Raw genomic sequence first — 18460 nt, 5'->3', positions numbered from 1 at the left:
ATCCTGACAGAAGTGGGTTTCAGGTTGGCAGCTCAAGGTTGACTCAGCCTTCCATCCTTTCGAGGTCGTCAAATGAGTACCCAGCTTGCTGGGGGGGGGGGAGGTGGGTAAAGTGTAGACGACTGGGGAAAGCAATGACAAACCACCCTGTAAACATAGTCTGCCTAGTAAGCGTTGGGATGTGACGCCACCCCATTTGTCCGTAATGACCTGGTGCTTGCACAGGGGACTACCTTTACCTGGTGGCCGTTAATGAACCTCTACATATCTAATTCCCCTTCACAGCCATTCTTCAGTGCCCATATAGAACTAACCTTTTTAAAAGGAAAGAAGTAGATGAATAAGTCTGGTAGCACTTTAAAGGACCTGACCTGGATGGCCCAGGCTAGCGTGATCTCCTCAGGTCTCAGAAGCTAAGCAGGGTCAGCCCTGGTTAGTATTTGGATGGGAGACCACCAAGGAATACCAGGGTTGCTGTGCAGAGGAAGGCACTGGCAAACCACCTCTGTTAGTCTCTTGCCTTGAAAACCCCATAAGGGGTTGCCATAAGTCGGCTGCGACTTGACAGCACTTTACACACACACACACACACACACACACACACACACACACACACACACACACACACACACACAGCACTTTAAAGACTAGCAAAGGACTAGCTCACTTCTTCAGGCTCATGAAAGCTCGTACCCTGCCAGAAATTTTGTTAAGTCTTTAAGGTGCTACTGGACACTTGCTCTTTTCTACTTCTATTGAGACTAACACGGCTACCCATTGAGAAGTAGATAAGGACAGGCAAGGATTACAGTGTGTAAACCTCCTGAATAAGCAACACACACAATGATTTACGACCCATTGATAAAACTATCGTTTATTTAGAAAAAAGGTTACACTGGTAGAATTCAGATAAAAAAATTGTTTTCCTTTTTTAAAAATGTCATTGTGAAATTTATTTTTTTTACTAAAGTCCAGCGATACAAAGCTCCTGTAGCTGTAGAATTGAAACCTAATATTTGATTTCTGTTTGGAAGAAAGTATTTCCTGATTTATCTAAAAACATTATGACAAACATAAGGTGTAGTGAGGAACGATCGAGTGCAGGGTTGCTTTTTCGTTATTTTGAACAGGTCAATGTTGTGCACATAATATACAAATAATTCCTAAGCATTGCTTGAAAACACTGCTCCCACTTTGTCTTAGTTTTTGATATTAAAAACAATAAATAAAAACTAGATTTCAATGAGGTAAATTCCAAAAGGTTCATATAACTGTTTTATTTGTTGGTTTCCAAACACCTAAAAGAATGCATTTCCAAATCGAAAAGGATTACTAAATTTAGGCAGTATTTTTTGATAAACCTAATGTGGAACTCTGTACACATGAAAAACCTCATTTGCACGATGGCAACTGTTGGCAGCACATTGTGCTAAAAATATGGAACATGTAACACTTTCAGCCAGATACTGAAAATAAATGTTTTAAGAAACTAAGCGACAAGTTAAAAATACAGTAATGTACAACTCAACAATCAAATCTTCAGCAATGGGAGGGAAATAAAAGCAGAGAACTGAATAATTTAAGGAGGTGCAGATGGGTCCTCTTCATTTGCAATCTTCTGTGCAATCTATATTCCGGAAAATACATTTCTGGTCACAGCTCGATGTCTTCCCACTTAAACCTTGCCTAAAAAAAATAAAAAACATCATCTCAATTAAACGTACTGTCTGAAGGTGCTCATAAGCCAGTTATACAGTTCAACCCCTTCTTTTAAAATGGAACCCTCCCCAAGACACTTGCTGTTTTCAACTAGTTAAATTGTGGAACTCCCTGCCCCAGGATGTGCCGATGGCTGCCAACTTGGAAGGCTTGAAGAGAGGAGTGGACATGTTCATGGAGGAGAGGGCTATTCATGGCTACTACTAAAAATGGATACTAGCCATGATGCATACCTATTCTCTCCAGGATCAGAGGAGCATGCCCATTATATTAGGTGCTTTGGAACATAGGCAGGATAATGCTGCTGCAGTTGTCTTGTTTGTGAGCTTCCTAGAGGCGCCTGGTTGGCCACTGTGTGAACAGACTGTTGGACTTGATGGGCCCTGGTCTGACCCAGCATGGCCTTTCTTATGTTAGGACTGAAAAATTCAGACCTGAGGTTATTTTGGCTCACTTAGATAAGCACAAACTGCACAGTGTTTAAGGTGGCATCAAACCGACTCCGGCCTCCAAAGAAGTGAGACGCCTCATGGCATAACCCTACCCTTCTAGTAGCCCCAGCGGTCTGCTACTAAGCTTGTGTGCAGTGTCTCAACGCTGCTTCACAATTATCTGTAGCACTGTGATACGCCAACTATTTCATGCAAGGTTAAAATTGAGCTGAGGAGGACAGGAGTAAGAATGAAGACTTTATTTGGTACAAACTGAACAAAGTAACAATTATGTTAGGCAAATCACCCTACAAATTTATTATACACATTTTAAAATCTGTAGCAGTCCTCACAAGAGAAGGGTTCTGAATTTTGGTAAATGGATCGAATGAGTATCAGTTCTCAGAGAATTTTCCCTTCTTCTAAACAACTGTGCTAAGCACTGCTCTGACACTAATGCAATAGCTGGGAGCAACAGAGCAGGTGAAGAAGGTAGCTGAATAACATGACCATATGATGTGTATTTAAGAGTTCAGAAGCACACACACACAAACCCAAGATGCATTTTTCAAAAAGGCCTGTTACATCTACTTTTGGAACCACTCATGGTTTAATCCCATTCTTAAATCAGTATTAGCTAAAGTATGTTGCTTGACATTACTATACCCACATGCCTTGCTGATATGGCGGAACTGCTTTGTAACCATTCATTATAAAGAATATTAATAAAAATACAGTTTTGTATGACAGTGTGACATTTCGAGGAGCTAACTCTGGGACAGTTGACCATTCCAACTGACATCAGCTTTGCGGTCTCCGCTCACCTTCCACTTTACGATTAAGGTGCCATCCTTTCTTATTTGGTACTAAACTACAGGCTACGCTGGAAATGTGGTGAATTCACGGCTGCCGCTAAAAATGGCAGGCACACATCTAATTCCCCCTCTAACACTGACGACAATGGAAGTGGGGAACACAGAACGCTGTGATGTCATGAACCAGGGTAATGGATGCTAGGAAGGGAACTAATCTCATGGGGTCTGTTTTTGGCACAGCCGTGCATTGACACAGATAGTTCGGAATTTCCTGCATTGTGCAGGGGGTTAGACTAGATGACCCTGGTGGTCCCTTCCAACTCTATGATTCTATGGCAGTCATGTCTATTTTGGCCCTGAAAGTGAACACCAGGTAAGAAATCTAGTTAGCTCAACATATTAATTTTCTGGAGGTGAGAGACCCTCCCATAGTGACTAGTATAAAACCCAATGCTCACTAGCTGCAGCTAAGTGTTGGAGATTAAGAGAAACAATTTATGAACACCAGGTCTAAAATGTCTTCAGGAGAATAGTTAATAAATTGCTTAGCAGTTCAAGAAAAGCTTCTTATAAGACTGGCAGAAGACTTTCAGTTAGACTATATAAGTCCACGACTGAGTTAATCCAATAAGGGAATGGTAACCCATCACAGACATTCACATCCTTTTTGTGCAAATATTTCATTTCTTCTCCCCCTGCTCCCCATGTGAAAAGGAAGGGAAGCTCAGGCTCTCTCATACCATCACTGAGCCCCCCTTTGCTTTTCTGAGATAGAAACAACCACATACAATCTGGTTCAATAAAGAGTTCATCTATATCTTCCTGAGCCCGAAACTGTTGCTTTCAACATTCCTAGTAGGTCAATGGAGAGGTGGCATATACACTTTCTAAATAAACAGTAGAGGTGACATACATATGAACACCACATAAGGTTGCTGGCTCCAGGTTGGGAAATACCTGGAGATTTTGGGGGTGGAGCTTGAGGAGGGAGGGGAGGGACTTCATTGGGGTATAATGCCATAGAGTCCACCTTCCACGGCAGCCATTTTCTCTAGGTGAACTGATCTCTGTCACCTGGAGGTCAGTGGTAATTCCAGGAGATCTCCAGCCCCCACCTGGAGGTTGGCAACCCTATCACCATAGCCTGCCACTTTGTAGGCAAGCAGCAGTTCTCAGCATGAGTAATTGTACAACTATCTTTTCCATCTCTAATGAAGATGAAACATCCAAGTTATTCTTACCTTGGTCAGAACAGTGTTCATTATCTGTGCTTGTCTGAAGATTTATGAGTAGATCAAAATATTAAGGGAAATTTATTTTTGAAAAAAATAATCTTATATCAAGACTAAAATGTCACCCAGTGAAAGGATATTGTTTCTTTTCTTCTTTGCCCCCAGTGCTGTCCCGTTTGTCTTTTTTCTCCGTTTTCTCCTTATCATGTCTGGACTCCTGGGCAAAATGCAGAAAAGAGAAAAACAGAGTTATCAATACACGCACCTCTTGTTTCTTGTTTGACAGGGTAACAAGAGGCCGAAGTATTGTAAAAACAAATGAAGGGCTGAATCTCCTTTTACAGATTAAGAGGATACTCATGTTGGTCAGAAATGAAACAATTAGATTTGAGACCAGTAGGACCTTAAACAAGAGTATCAGGATATAAGCTTTTGAGAGTTAAAGCTCTGGAGTCCCTTTTATTCTAGTTAGAAGATGGGAGAATGCTTGTAAAGGATGCAAAGGCACCATATAATCAGCTTGATTACAGAAGAAATGCTTGGGGGCAGAAAACTGGCATCTGTAATGAGATAAAAATCCTATATCCCTATTCAGCCCGGGGGGGGGGGGGGGGTCCACTGTGAATGAACTGAAGCTCAGCAATTTCCCCTTGAAATTCCTTTGTTTTAGGACCACCACTCTTAAGTCCTTTCTTTACAACATTCCTTCCAACCTTCTGACTACAATACAAGTACTCAGATCTCCATTTCTAACTGGTATCTGACGAAGGGAAAGCTTATACCCTGAAACACTTGTTGGTCTTGAGGGTGCTACTGGACTCGAATCTAACTACTTTTCTAGAATGTCTACTTATATTTTTTTTGAGACATTATGAAATACTCAGAGCATCAAAACAGGCTAGGCCCTGGCCCTGTACTTCCACAACGTTAGTATGTATTGGGGGGAGGCGGGGAGAGAGCGAGAGAGAAGAAACAGCTCTCTCTCTCCACTATCAGATCTTCACTGAGAACCTGTATTTAGAACAATGTTGCTAGAAACAACAAAGAATCAGAAATGGCCATCTTTACCTTTTTGCTAGCAGATGAACTTTTCTCCATCTTTTCCACTTTGATGGAGTCTCCTTTTTCTTTGCTTGAAGATTTCGATTTGTTTTTCTCCTTCTCATTTGAGTGAGGGGAATCGGAGGGACTTTCGCTCTTGCTGTGCTTGGAGGAACCAGCTGGAAAGACATAATTGCAAAAATCTGACCACTCAGGACAGCAACTAGGCATACTGTGAAGAGGAAAAGCAAGAGAGGACATACTTGTTCCATTTTCTTCTTTCCGCCTTTTGGTTGAATCCTGGGGGACTTCTCGGTCACTATTTGAATGATCCTAAGACACAAGACAAATAGGTCTAATCAATGGATTGCTAAAATGCTATATGCATTGAGCAGAATATAAATATTAGCTAACTATTACGTGTAAATCACACTTTATTAAACTTATCATATTCAAACACTATTTAAAATTTATTTAACAAGCAGAGACTTTTCAAGCAGCAGAAGAAATGCAACGTAACTTGTAACGAGAGCCTCTTTGTAAAAATTACTATCAGTTTTCTAACTGCTTTTGAGCCAAGCAACCAACAGCTTGCCTTTCTCAAAAGGCAAGACTCAACTCATTCATAGTTCTCAAAAGAACAAATAAGTGCAATTTGACAGGGGAAGCCCAAGAGCCTTCCTGGTTGGTCCCAGGATTACTGTATGCATCTTGATTGATCCTTAAGATTGCCTTGCTGCTATTCAATATCAACAATGCCATTCTCTTCATGAACTAAATATTTTTTTTTGGAGGGGGGAATCCAAGATCCCCCCAGCTGAGAGTCATTTAGAGTGTGATTGCTCATGGGACACTCCCTTTTTGCATTCCACCCAAGAAGCCACAACACTCAAGAAGTATTCTTGTTTTCCCTTCCCAACACTAAATTACTCTGGAGTCTTTATAGACTGTGATGGCAGAAGAGTGTGGTACTTTACTGGGCATGATGCCCCACTCATATCTTTCCCCCCTTTAAGCCGCATACTTGAACCACAGTCACATGCTGCTTTTGCTGTGTCCTAAGGAGAACAAGGGGTAGCTCAGAAAGAGGCTTCCTTAAGAGGTCACAGTTAGCTGCGATGCATTTCCAGTTGGGTATGCTCGTAGTGCACGCACCTGTCCCTTGCTCCTCCCCACTCCCTTCACATTCAGAGGCTGATGGCAAAACTTCTAAGTTTGAGCCAAATGATGGCACCGCAGTAAACTGGAGTTTCTTTACTCCACACAAGCTAGGGTTCTAAAAATTGGCCCATCCAAAACTTCCACTTAAGTAGAGTAAATACACTCCTAGTTTGCCTAGGCACCCTCAGTTGGGCACTACAGCAAGTCTGAGTCTAAACCAGCTGGGAAGTTTTGCATCAAACTCCACTCACAAAAGGAGGGGCGCACTCAAGCATGGCAACAATCTGCACTTCTGCCCAGCCGGGCACAAGTTTGTTTCCAGATTATTTCAACGTCTGATTGCAGCCTTGGGCTCAGTCTAATAATCTGAAAGTCCCTGATCTAAGCTAGTATTTAGAGGTCACAAACCCGTTTTCGTTCTTTCCTCTCCTTCTCATCTTTCTTCTCTCTCTCTCTGGATCTTTCCCTCGACTTGTCCAAATCTTTCTTTTCCTCTTCTCTCTCTTTACTCTTGGACAGTGTTGGAGCTGAGTGGTTAATGTAGTGCTGTTAAATTAAGGCAACATGACCAAGGATTAATGCATCGTCCTGGATGTGGTACGCTGACGTAATTCTTTCCTGGATTCCCCAAAGGTCTGGAGGCCCCTGAGCTATTCCTGCTGCATATGTTGCTTCGGCAAGTCCTTGACCACCTCAAAACAAGGTATGTCTAATTCGTTTTCATAAAAGGATGCAAAACAGTGCCATGGGCGGACAGGCAGAAGCGCCAAATTTCAGTAAAACTGAAGTAAGGCAAGGGCAGTAGGGAGTGGAGGTACAACAACGATACATCATGCAAGCATGGAGCTTCAACCAAAGGAACTATTATAAGTGATTTGTTTAAATAAATAAAAAACCACACTACAGATACCACGGGCTTCTTCAAAGCTCACTGAACTCTTTCGAAAGAGCAGAAGAACTCCCTTTGATTTTGTTGCTGGGTATGTTATAAAAATAACTAAATGGAACTGAGGGGAGGCAATGGAATGTGGAATCTATACAAATAGATCCCCCCCCAATCTGGATATCTGATGTTTGTGAACTCTGAAATTGATTTTTATTACAATGTTCTGAGAACAACAAAACACAAGCTTTCCTCAAAATTGTTAGGAAAATAAGATCAGGGCTGAAATCTTCATGGTTTATTATTTGCTTTATAAAGTTCACATTACTTTTGCAGAGCAGTTAAGTTAGCAGATGTTTGGGATAAAATTACATTATGTGTTTTCCCAACTTGCAGCTTTTTCTAGTGACAGAGATCCTTGAGGGAGCTGCTTGGAGAGCTGCAATGACTTTTGACCACGTGCAATTATTTCTCAGGTGCCTCCTTACTAAGAAGGTCAAAAAACCCTCCTGTGCCTTTAAAATACACTACTAATTTCATTTGTGACACAATTTCGTCTTGGACCTATCTAAAAGCAAGTTTGCAATTCTTGGGTAAACACCCTCCCCCCCCCCCTCCACAAGCTGACAGCCAAAATATTTCAGGCGTTCCCTCTTAGCGACTGCCATGCAGGACAGGAGTATTCCCCACTGTCTTCAGGTTTTCTGAAGCTGTGTGGTGAGATGGTTTGGAAACGAGTGCCATTGGTGGGCTGATGACACTGAACTCTCTCCTATCACGTCCAGAACCTCTGGCGTCTTGGTATTTGCTTGGTTTCTAGGTGCAGTCATGAGCGGGATACGGATGAGATGATTGAGGCATAGTCCCTAACAGCCATTTGGTTTGGTGGAAGGATATGCAAGTCATAGAGTTTAGTGGCTCCTGGCCATTCACAATAGAATCATAGAGTTGGAAGGGACCCACAAGGGTAATCTAGTCCAACCCCTTGCACAATGCAGGAAATTCATAACTACCTCCCCCCATACACTCCCAGTGACCCCTACACCATGCCCTGAAGATGGCAACAAAAACCCTCCAGGTTTGCAGCCAGCTCTGCCAGGGTCCTTTGACTGCTTTAAGTTTTGGCTGGTGTGCAGGGAGGAAGCAGCTGCTTATTCAAATCAATAAATGCTGTATTGCTTTAGAGCAGTACCACCCCTGGGGGGGATTACCTAGGGGGGCATTAAGAGGCAAGGGGGCAGCAGGGGGCGCTAGAGGTAGGCCCCTCCAACTGTGTTGTTCACTAATTTACAATAGATCAACCTATGGCACCATGCTGGCAAATTTGGTGGAAACTATCGGATTTTTTTTCCATACTTTGAAGAGCTGGTACCACTGGATCACAGTCATCCATTTTGTTGAATAATTTACAACTAAAAAGTTTTAATTTGATTTTGAATAGATGTGCAATTAATTGTTACTGCTGTAAAACTTTATTCTCTTCTTTAGTGCATCATGCAAACCCCTATTTTGAATAATGCTTTTTATAGGATATGGTAGGGGGTGCTGGGGTTGCGTTTGTGGAACCAAGGGGGCGGTGGCCCAAAAAGTTTGGGAACCACTGATTTGTACAGTGAAAATAGAAGAATATATACATGTCTAGCAGTTGGGAGTTGGGGAAAGCCACAGGACACCACATCACATACATCTGTGCTGGAAAAGAAGAGCCAGCGTGTCTAGTGGTTAGAGTGTCAGACTCTGATCTGGGAGACCCAGGTCGAAATCCCCACTCCGCCATGGATGATTGCTGGGTGACCTTGGGCCAGTTACACATTCTCAGCCCAACTATCACACAGGGTTGTTGTGAGGATAAACTCAAAAAGGGGGGGGACAATCATAATCCACTCTGGGTACCCACTGTGGAGAAAAGTGGGGTATAAATGAAGCAAATACATCTGCAATTGGCCTGACTGTGCAGAGTCACAAGACTTTTATCAAGAAGTCTGGCATACAACTTGCTTCCTACCTGCTTAGTTCCCCTTTCTCCCTGGTCGTTGACGAAGCCCAGTAAGAACTCTGGAATTGCCGGGCCAGAAGAGAACCATGCCACGTACTCCCCCAAAATATTTTTCAAACAAAACAAACCATCCGCATTTGGAAAACTGACACGTGGTAGAAGACCTTACAGATGGGTCACTTATTACAGTGGTGTACGAGGACCCCCCTGAATCTAGACCCTACTGCAAAAGATTTGGACTATGCAAACTTGGTCAACGGGTGGCACTAATCAGTCCTGCTGGGCCTCATCATTACTCTGCTTGAACCTGAGAGAGTTGATACATGGCCGACGTTCTTCCTGCACTAGGAAGAGGAGTGCTGGCCAGCAAACTGCTTTTCAGTGAAATTTGCCCACCATTACCTTTGATTTTTGAGGAAGGAACAGCTGGGCTATCGGCAGAGACAGAGCCTTCCTCTCTGCATTATAGTTGCAGGCTGTATATCGTGTTTTATCTATTTATTTATTTATTCACTTGTTTTATTTAGCTGCTATTATTTTAAAGTGGAGCTTACCTGGCTTGGCTGGCTAAGAAGGGTGTTCTCTGAGTTTTCACTTCTAGATTTGTTCCCTTTTGTGGCTCTATAGTTCCCGTAGGGAGACAGAGTTTTTTTGGTTTTTTTGCTACAAATTGAGCACTAAACTCTGAATCTGATAGTCATATTTTATTAATTCAAGCACTAAAGTGGTTGAAAAGAATTGGTTATTATTATAGGGAGGAAACTGCCCTTTTCAGGAACTTTCAGCTCCCCAAAGTAGAATAGACGATTTCCTAGATATTAGTTCTCCCGCTATCTGCTCAAATCATTATTTACACCTTTACTCCCCAGTGACAAAGCTCCACTATTAACAGATACAAGTATTACCAATGAGACTAAAACACCCCTTTCCTCAACACCTAAGCCACCAGAAACAGATTTCACCAGAGAACAGTATTTAAAGATTCGCTCCAAGGACTTTGAATTTTTGGCTTCCCAGACACTTTTGATAGCTCAGATGGTGAGTAATATTTATGAGAAGGAAGGCTACCTCAAATACAGTTTGATAACAACTAGCAGACCCAAGTAATGCAGTTCAGTCTGTTGCTGTTATCTAATTAGCTATCCCCAATGCACATTCACACTCCGCTTGTAATACCTCCTGCTGTCCCGACCTGCTCCCTGAAAGCCCTTTTACACACATCTTAAACGATCTGCTGTAACCACGAAAGCTAACAGCTCTCACTGGGGGGGGACTGATTCAAACCTTTGCTGAAGAGTCCTTGAGTTCGCTGAGGTTGTCCTGTAGAAAATGAATGGAGATGACACGTGAGCTCGTACAGTTCTCAGAAACCACGGGGACCTGGGAGAGCAGGATCATACCCTCGAAACAAAAAAACAGCTACTCCTTCTGGGAATAAGTCCAATGTTAATATTTCTCAACAGAACAGATACATTCATACACCTAAGCTAGTTATATAAAGACTAGAAGAAATTTTACTTGGTAATGAATCAAATTAGGGTTTTTTTAAACAACAACTGCAAACCCACCCCCTCATCCTAAACTATTTAAAGAACAATGCCAATTGTTTTCTGCTCAGCTAAGCAACTGGGGGGAAATTATGTGTCTTCTTAACATTAAATGCATGGATGATGCTCCCCTTAATGGCTATAACACAGGATTATTATTTTTTAAATGCAAAAACCATGCCCAGAAGGTTGCTGCCTCTGCCACACTTACACAGGAGCAAATCTCACTGGTGTTAATGGACCTTGTTTCCAAGCAAGGTGGACAGAGGACTGCAGCCTCGAGATCAATTATTCACTCAAAAGTGATTTTGTCGTTTTATTTCTCTGGCTGCTCTATGTCGTAAGCCAACCCCCCTCTCTCCCTGAGAGAGAGAGAAAGGGTTATTTTAAATGTTGGAAAGCTGGCAACACCCCCACACAATCCATCCCAGTGCTCGGACGAAGTATTGGTAACTTACAGTTTTAAAGCTTCAACGTACTGCAAACTCAAAGATTCCATGAGCTTAGACGGTTTAGAAATAAAATTACAAACATGGAGCAAGGAATTGCTACCCTGTGTCTTCAAGGCGGCTACAGCCATGGTTTTTTGTGCTGCACTTGACTGCTGGGGGTTTTCTCTTTGCTGGGCGGAAGGTTTTGGCTGCCGCATCTGGGTTAAGTGGAACGCAGAGCTCAACAGGCTGGGAACCCACTGGAATATAAACCACCCTCGCACGGAAGGTGCAACAGCAGCAGCTGCCTGCTCACTGAACATACACAACCACAGGAGAACTGATCACCAAGGAGGCTTTTAAAGCGGGGCTCCTTTTGGAAGGCTCCTCCGGGGAAGGCACACAGCGGCAGGACGCTCCTCAAGAAGCCTTATGATTCAGAGGTATCGTGTATCCCATAATCCTCCGGGAACTCTTCAGTGCTATAGATTCTTCAACATTAGTGTAGAAAAATACGCTCCTCTCTGCTTGCTGCAAGACTCGTTTGCTTGTAGCTACCACTGCACTCCAAAAAATATATCTGACTGTTTAAAAAAACAGTGAGGCACTTTTATTTTTGGTAAAAAAAAAAATTCTCTTGACACTTCCAAACTTATATTTACAAAAAATTGTGCTAGGTCCTTGAAGCTTTCTGGGTTTTTTTTCTAATTAAAAAAATATTTGTTTTATTTTTATTTTAATGAAAAAAAGAGTCCACCAACCGAGAAAAGGAATGCATTTTGTAATGCAATACAAAAAAAACCTCCAATGGCTCCACTTGGCACAAAACTTGAAGGAAGTCGGACACTGCCATTCCAAACACGTGAGCGTAAAATGGGCGCTGCCTTCCTCAGGCTATACTAACCTTTACAGTTGAGGAATGCGATGGAGAAGAATGGGTATCAACTTTGCGGCGTTTTTGTTCTGAAAGAGAGGAATGTTTTCATCAATTTACTGAGCTTCAGAATTCTTGCCTTCCATCCAGATACAGTTGTGATGACATTCAAGTAACAGATCTCAGATTAAATTAATTCCTTAACATGGACCCTAGTTCGTACACACACACACACACCCTGTGCCCTCCTATCTACTGTACATTTTTATCCTACTCCTCTCTCAAGTTCAGATGGCATATATGCTTCCCCATTTCACTGTTAAAACATCCCTGCGAGGTAGGCTGAGACTGTGTGTCCCAAGATCACCAAGCAAGCTTCATGTAGAGGAGGGATTTTAATCCAAGCTTCCCAGATCCTAGTCCAGGGGTAGGCAATCTTTTCAGTCTGAATGTCAAAACTCCTCCCTGTGAAGAGGTGTGTTGGAAAAGAAAATGGGGCGTGGGGAGAGTTGGGAAGGCTGTATTTGACCTAACGAAGTAGAAGCAAACGTGAGCCCAGTCTTCAAGGCCCCCTCTAACCTTGGCTGGCTGCTATGGAGGTCCAAGAGGCAGTAACAGCAGCACTGCAAGCACCTTAAGCCAGCGTGGTGTAGTGGTGAACAGCGGTGGTTTGGAGTGGTGAACTCTGATCTGGAGAACCAGGTTTGATTCCCCACTCCTTCACATGAGCAGTGGAGGCTAACCGGGTTGGTTTCCCCACTTCTACACATGAAGCCAGCTGGGTGACCTTGGGCTAGTCACATTCTCTCAGCCCCACCTACCTCACAGGTGTCTGTGGTGGGGAGGGGAAGGTGATTGTAAGCCAGTTTGATTCTCCCTTAAGTGGTAGAGAAAGTTGGCATATAAAAACCAACTCTTCTTCGTCTTCTTCAACTCGGTTGCCAAGCCACTTGTTCTGGGCGTGCTGCTGTTTGGCATGTGTGCATCTGCCAGGGGTAGCTTCCCCATCACCACTACACCACACTGATGCTAGGCATTATGCTATACAGAAGGCCCACTTTTACAGAAAATAAGGAGAAAATAAGAAAATAAGGAGAAGGTGAACGTACCCCTTTCAGAATCTGATGCTTCTGATCGGGGAACAGGTGACTTCAAGGACCCAGCAACAGGCACCTTCTCTCCTCCTCCTCTAATATTTTCCTTGGATTTCATATCCTTGGTTACATCTCTCTCTCTGGATGGCTCCTTCTCTCTCTCCTTTTCTGCTGCTGATTTTGACTCGGCGTTGGTAACAATTATCTTGGATTTTTCATCCTTGGAGGATTTCTCTTCTCTTTTGGCTTTTTCCTTCTCTTTATCTGACTTGGGAGTCTTCTCCTTGGTATCTCTGCTTTTATCTTCTTTGTTTGTCCGCTCTTCCTTTGGTTTCTCTTTCCCATCCTTTCCAAGTGCTTTGGCCTCAGGAGTGGCAGCTGGAGTCTTCTCTTTTTTCTCCTTGTCTTTTTCCTTCCCACATTTCTCTTTGTCTTCTTTTTCTTTAATTACTTTGCTGCATGGGATTAAGGGATATTATACATTAGTAATCAGAGGCAATTTTAGCTTTCCCCATTAAAAAATAAACAAAAAACCCCAAACAGCCAGTCTCAAAATTAATGATCCTTTAATTCTGTTGCTGCTAAACTACAAAATGCTATGGGAAATTTAGAGAAATGACAGTACGGACGTTTAAATAATTATTGCCCTTTCTGGCAAAAGGGTACATACAATACCAGGAACAAAGGGAAACATACCATAATTTCCTGCCCACAGTATTTATGGGAATCCAGAATAAGAATACAAGAAAAGCCCTGATAGATCAGACCAGTGGTCTATCTAGTCCAGCATCCTGTTTCTTACAGTGGCCAACTAGTTACCCTTGGGGGCCAACAAAGAGGGCCCAGAGACCAAGGCCTTCCCCTGATGTTGCCTCCTAGCATTGGTGTTCATAGGTTATGTGAGGATTTTCCAGGGTGCCCCGTTGGTGGTGTACCCGTGGAGCCTCTGGGCGCCATCTCAGGCTTGACTTCCTTGGCCTCAGATAAGGGAGAGGGGCTGCCCTGTCTTGAAAGCACCTTTTCTCTTCAATCGGCTTTCAGAGACAGCGTTTCCTCAGTCTGTCCTGGAACTCTCTCCTCCTCAGCCTCTGCCTGCTTATAAAGGCTAAGCCCCTCCTTTCTCCGCCTCTTCCACCTCCGCCCCTTTTGAGGCTATAAAGGCTTTTGGGGCCAGCCCCCTCTAGATAGGCTCTGAGCCCTGCCACTAGGCTTCTGCTCTGCTACGTTTGTGCAGCTCACCCAAATGGGTCTTTTCCTAATGTCGGCTAAACTCTAAAGACAGAAAACTTACTCACCTGTTAGAAGCACTGTTCCCATTGCTCGCAGTCACTTTTGGTGTTGTACTGGCAGCTTTATTAATTACTTTTACAGCACCCTGAGATTTCTCCTTTAATTTATCTGTTAAAATAATTACAACAAAGATATAGATCAGTGGCATATAAAGATTTAGGGACCAATTATTGACTACTTAAACAACCAAGCAAATTTGGTTCTTTTTACTGTGCAATGCCATTCGCCAATAATGAAAAATTACAATGTAGGCACTGCTTCAACAAATGTACTCATATTGTAGTTACTTGGAGGGAGCGAAACAAAGAGAGGGGCCTACTTTTTATCTTCTAATAAATACAAATAATATTTAGCATGCACTGCATCTTGTCCTATGGGTTAATACTAAACTAAAACTGAGGGCTGGTTTACACATGAATGAGCAGAAACCACAGCATCAAGTGTGTGTGAGCGACTACAGATTATTGCCTCTTATCGCTGAAAACAATGGGATTATGGTAAAATTAATTGACACAGTTGCAATGCCTAAAATCAGTCCTATCAAATCAGACCTTGTGATCCATCTAGTCCAGCACCGTTTCCCAATAGTGGCTAACAAGATTGTTCTGGAAGGCCAATAAACAGAGCAGAGATGCCAAAGCCTCCACCCGGTGTTGCTCCTCCCTAACTTGTATACTGAGATATACCACCTCTGAACATGGAGGTTCTGTTTGGGCAACATGACTCATCATCATTGATTGACAGAGCTTCCATGAATTTGTCTAATACAACACCCCTTTAAATCCACTAGAGAGCCAGCGTGGTGTAGTGGTTAAGAGCAGCGGGACTCTAATCTGGAGAGCCAGGTTCGATTCCCCACTCCTCCACACGGAGCCTGCTGGGTGACCTTGGGCTAGTCACAGTTCTCTCAGAACTCTCTCGGCCCACGCGGAGGCAGGCAATGGCAAACCTCCTCCCATCATCTCTTGCTTTGAAAACTCCATCAGGGCTCGCCATAAATCAGCTGTGAATTGACAGCACTTCACATACACATGTCACTGATAACCGAGTCAACAAAATGGCATGTGTTTTTTCGGTGTCTTTTTTGGCTGCTGGGGGGTGGGGGAGGGATTTTTCGCTCTTGCCGTACCAGTCTCCTCAGCAGTGCTTTCTTCCAGTTTAGCTGCGTTCACTGTCAGCGAAGGAGGCAGCCCTGTTCCACCTGGCCCGTTCTGCACTGTTGTAGGTACTGCATTCCTGGTGGGTGGATCCTTGTGGTGGAAATCGTTTTCAGGGACCATGCAATGTTTTTTACTTTCCAACTGTCCAGAATAGCTGAAAGTCGCACAAAGTGTTAAACAGACACAAACGACGACAATAGAGACAAAAACCAAAGCTAAGAGAGCAGAGGCTGGGGAAGATTCATCTCCTTTCTGAGGGAAAGTCGCTTATGGTTTTCCCACCAAACTAATGACAAACATTTGACTCTGGAGAATCAAATAAAGTTCTTCAATTCACTTACTTAGGAGACCTTAATTCTCAACATCTCTGCCATCAAACATATCTCTCCCCCTGTACTGCAAAGAATAATCAAGCAAACCTTTGGTGCTATTAAGAAATAGCACATTACTGCTTTAAAGTCTTTCTGGAACACAGAAGGGAGGTTAGCTTTCATTTATAAAAACATGATGCAAAATATAACATAGGTGTGATTTTATACAGATTAACTTAATCAACAACAGTGTACACATTTAATATATGCAGAATAAATATTGCTACCCCATATTAATAATATTAATACTCTATTAATATTTCTTCTGCTTGCTCTGGTCTCTCTTACTTATTAACATGCCCTGCTACCAAAACCTACACAAAATTACTTGGGGGGGGGGGGGCAGGAAAGAATAGAAGAGGAATCCTGATTTGGTTTGCTTAAGAAGGTTTGTCGTTCATGAGTCATCTAAAACAAACACTCAAAACCACATTCACACCAGACTCTGGACAGATGAGGCACCATCTTCCAAAGCAAAGTCAACCTAGAGTCATAAGGAAAGCTAAAAACATACATCAGGGTTTGGTAGTGTTTTCTTGAACTGTTTAGCCATTTTTTTAAAGGAAGGTTTTGTTACCCCATAGCTAATGCATAGAGATCAGGTCTCTTCTCTTTCTCCTCTTTACGGATTTTATGGACCCTTTTTTCCAAGGCCTGGCCCAGATTCACAACTTTGGGATACCATGGCAAGATTTTGGTCAACACAATCAGGATATTTCTGATGTGTGTATATTCACCCGTTTCAAGGCAGTGCACAGAAGCCTAGAACGAAGAAGGAAAGGCGCAGTCAAGGCACAGTCCAACAAATGCGCAGAACCACTACAGCATTTGAACGTCCCTTGCTTACCTTGGTTAACTTATAATGCCACTTGTGTACCACATGTCGAAAATTTTCATAATCTAATTGGTCGGCTTTGTTCCCACCATCAAAACCAGTTGCCCGTAATATAGTGAGGAAGCCTGGATAGTTTCCACATTCCTGAAAGCAGAGAGAGAAAAAAAGCTTGTTTTACTCAAGCAGGCAGTAAAGAATAAACGGACACATTTTAAAGTACTGAGAGGGACTCGCACATTGGAGTTCTAGAAATACCAAAGGTTTAATATGTGGTATGTTGCTAGTATTCAGCATCCCTTGGAAGGCCTAATACACTGGGTGTATGAAGGCCTAATACACTGGGTGTATGGAGAGTACGTATGCTATATTTTTTTCTTTTCTTCTTAATTTATTTTAAAAAACAAATAGGAAAAATCAGCTACTGAAAAATCAGCATCTCAAGGTAACATTCATGTCAGAGGGAAAGCAGGAACAGGCTAGGCACACCTCTACTGTTGCCTAAATCCAGGTGGGAGACTGTTTTCCCTCCTGCCACTGCTGAGGCTGTCAGATGGAGGGCAGGCAGATGTCTACACACCTCCACTGTTGCCTAGATCCAGGTGGGAGACTGTTTTCCCTCCTGCCACTGCTGAAGCTGTCAGATGGGAGTACTGTGCATTCCCTTCATTGCTTGTGAACGTAGCTTAGAATCACCCTTCCAAGATAATGTGTTATACTGAATGCATCCCTTCCTCCTTCTCACTGCAGCCTTCTGACTATCTGTCCACGTGGGTCCAGCAATCCCAGGAATCAACTTGCTGGGGGTAAAAAGAGACTACTGGGAAAAGGGGAATGTGTTGAAAAATCCACATTCTTCTGGTGACAGAGGTCAATGGATCCAACCCTATATCTATGGCACAATCATTCTTACTTGGGCCAGCAATGATTTCCAGCTCCTTCACTAGAAACTAATAAACGTTAAAGAGGAATTATGCAGAGAAGCATTAAGTATGGCAGGCTTTCAGGGGAGCATTTTGAGTGCTTTACATACCTTTTCATATATGGTCCTATCACTATGCCACCGTGTTACAGTTTCTAGCATACAGCACAGAAACCTTCCGTAGCGACTAGCTTCATTTTCAGTACAGCTTGCTACTGTATAGATTATATCAGAGAATACCTGAGAGAAATTAAAACACAAGACACCCGCACAATTAGAATGCACTGCAAAATAAAGTCAGGCTCTATGCTTTAATCATGCCATTGTTTTGTTTCAGTAACATTTTGAGTATTTGAAAACAAAACCCCGATCCGCTTGCCAATTTGAAGTTCCCTTTCTCATATTACTTACAGATTCACGTCAAATGATCTGGGTATTACTGAAACTAAGTCAGTGTATAACCCTCACAATAACTTTATACTGAAAAGTAACTTCCCAAATTTTCTCATCGTCCTATCAAGCTTTAAACTTTTAGGTCCTGAAGTTAGCGGTGGAATCCAGGAAGATTAATTTCTGTTGTTCACACCCATTGTCTTTCAGACCGCTTCCAAGATAACCAGCCTAACCAAGCTTCATACCTATGAACTAGAGGACGAATTAT

At 42.7% G+C, this 18460-nt stretch overlaps 1 protein-coding gene across 1 annotated transcript in view; it reads right to left on the bottom strand.

Annotated features, from left to right (window-relative positions):
• Window positions 1–854: 854 nt before the first annotated feature.
• THOC2 (THO complex subunit 2) overlaps window positions 855–18460 on the bottom strand; it is a 57058-nt gene continuing 39452 nt past the window's right edge. Inside the window, exons 26-38 of the mRNA XM_056859904.1 lie at window positions 17911–18039; window positions 16893–17024; window positions 16623–16807; window positions 15644–15828; window positions 14520–14622; window positions 13240–13679; window positions 12161–12219; window positions 10563–10598; window positions 6808–6945; window positions 5502–5571; window positions 5266–5417; window positions 4207–4414; window positions 855–1686 (exon numbers count right to left, since the gene is read on the bottom strand). Of these exons, the coding sequence (XP_056715882.1) occupies window positions 4319–4414; window positions 5266–5417; window positions 5502–5571; window positions 6808–6945; window positions 10563–10598; window positions 12161–12219; window positions 13240–13679; window positions 14520–14622; window positions 15644–15828; window positions 16623–16807; window positions 16893–17024; window positions 17911–18039 (1725 nt within the window). The 3' untranslated portion in view covers window positions 855–1686; window positions 4207–4318. The remainder of the gene's footprint in view (window positions 1687–4206; window positions 4415–5265; window positions 5418–5501; window positions 5572–6807; window positions 6946–10562; window positions 10599–12160; window positions 12220–13239; window positions 13680–14519; window positions 14623–15643; window positions 15829–16622; window positions 16808–16892; window positions 17025–17910; window positions 18040–18460) is intronic.

Source organism: Euleptes europaea, chromosome 13 (assembly GCF_029931775.1).
Source record: "Euleptes europaea isolate rEulEur1 chromosome 13, rEulEur1.hap1, whole genome shotgun sequence".
NCBI lineage: Eukaryota > Metazoa > Chordata > Lepidosauria > Squamata > Sphaerodactylidae > Euleptes > Euleptes europaea.
Note: the sequence above shows the minus strand (reverse complement) of the source record. Positions and strands in the feature narration are given on the sequence as shown.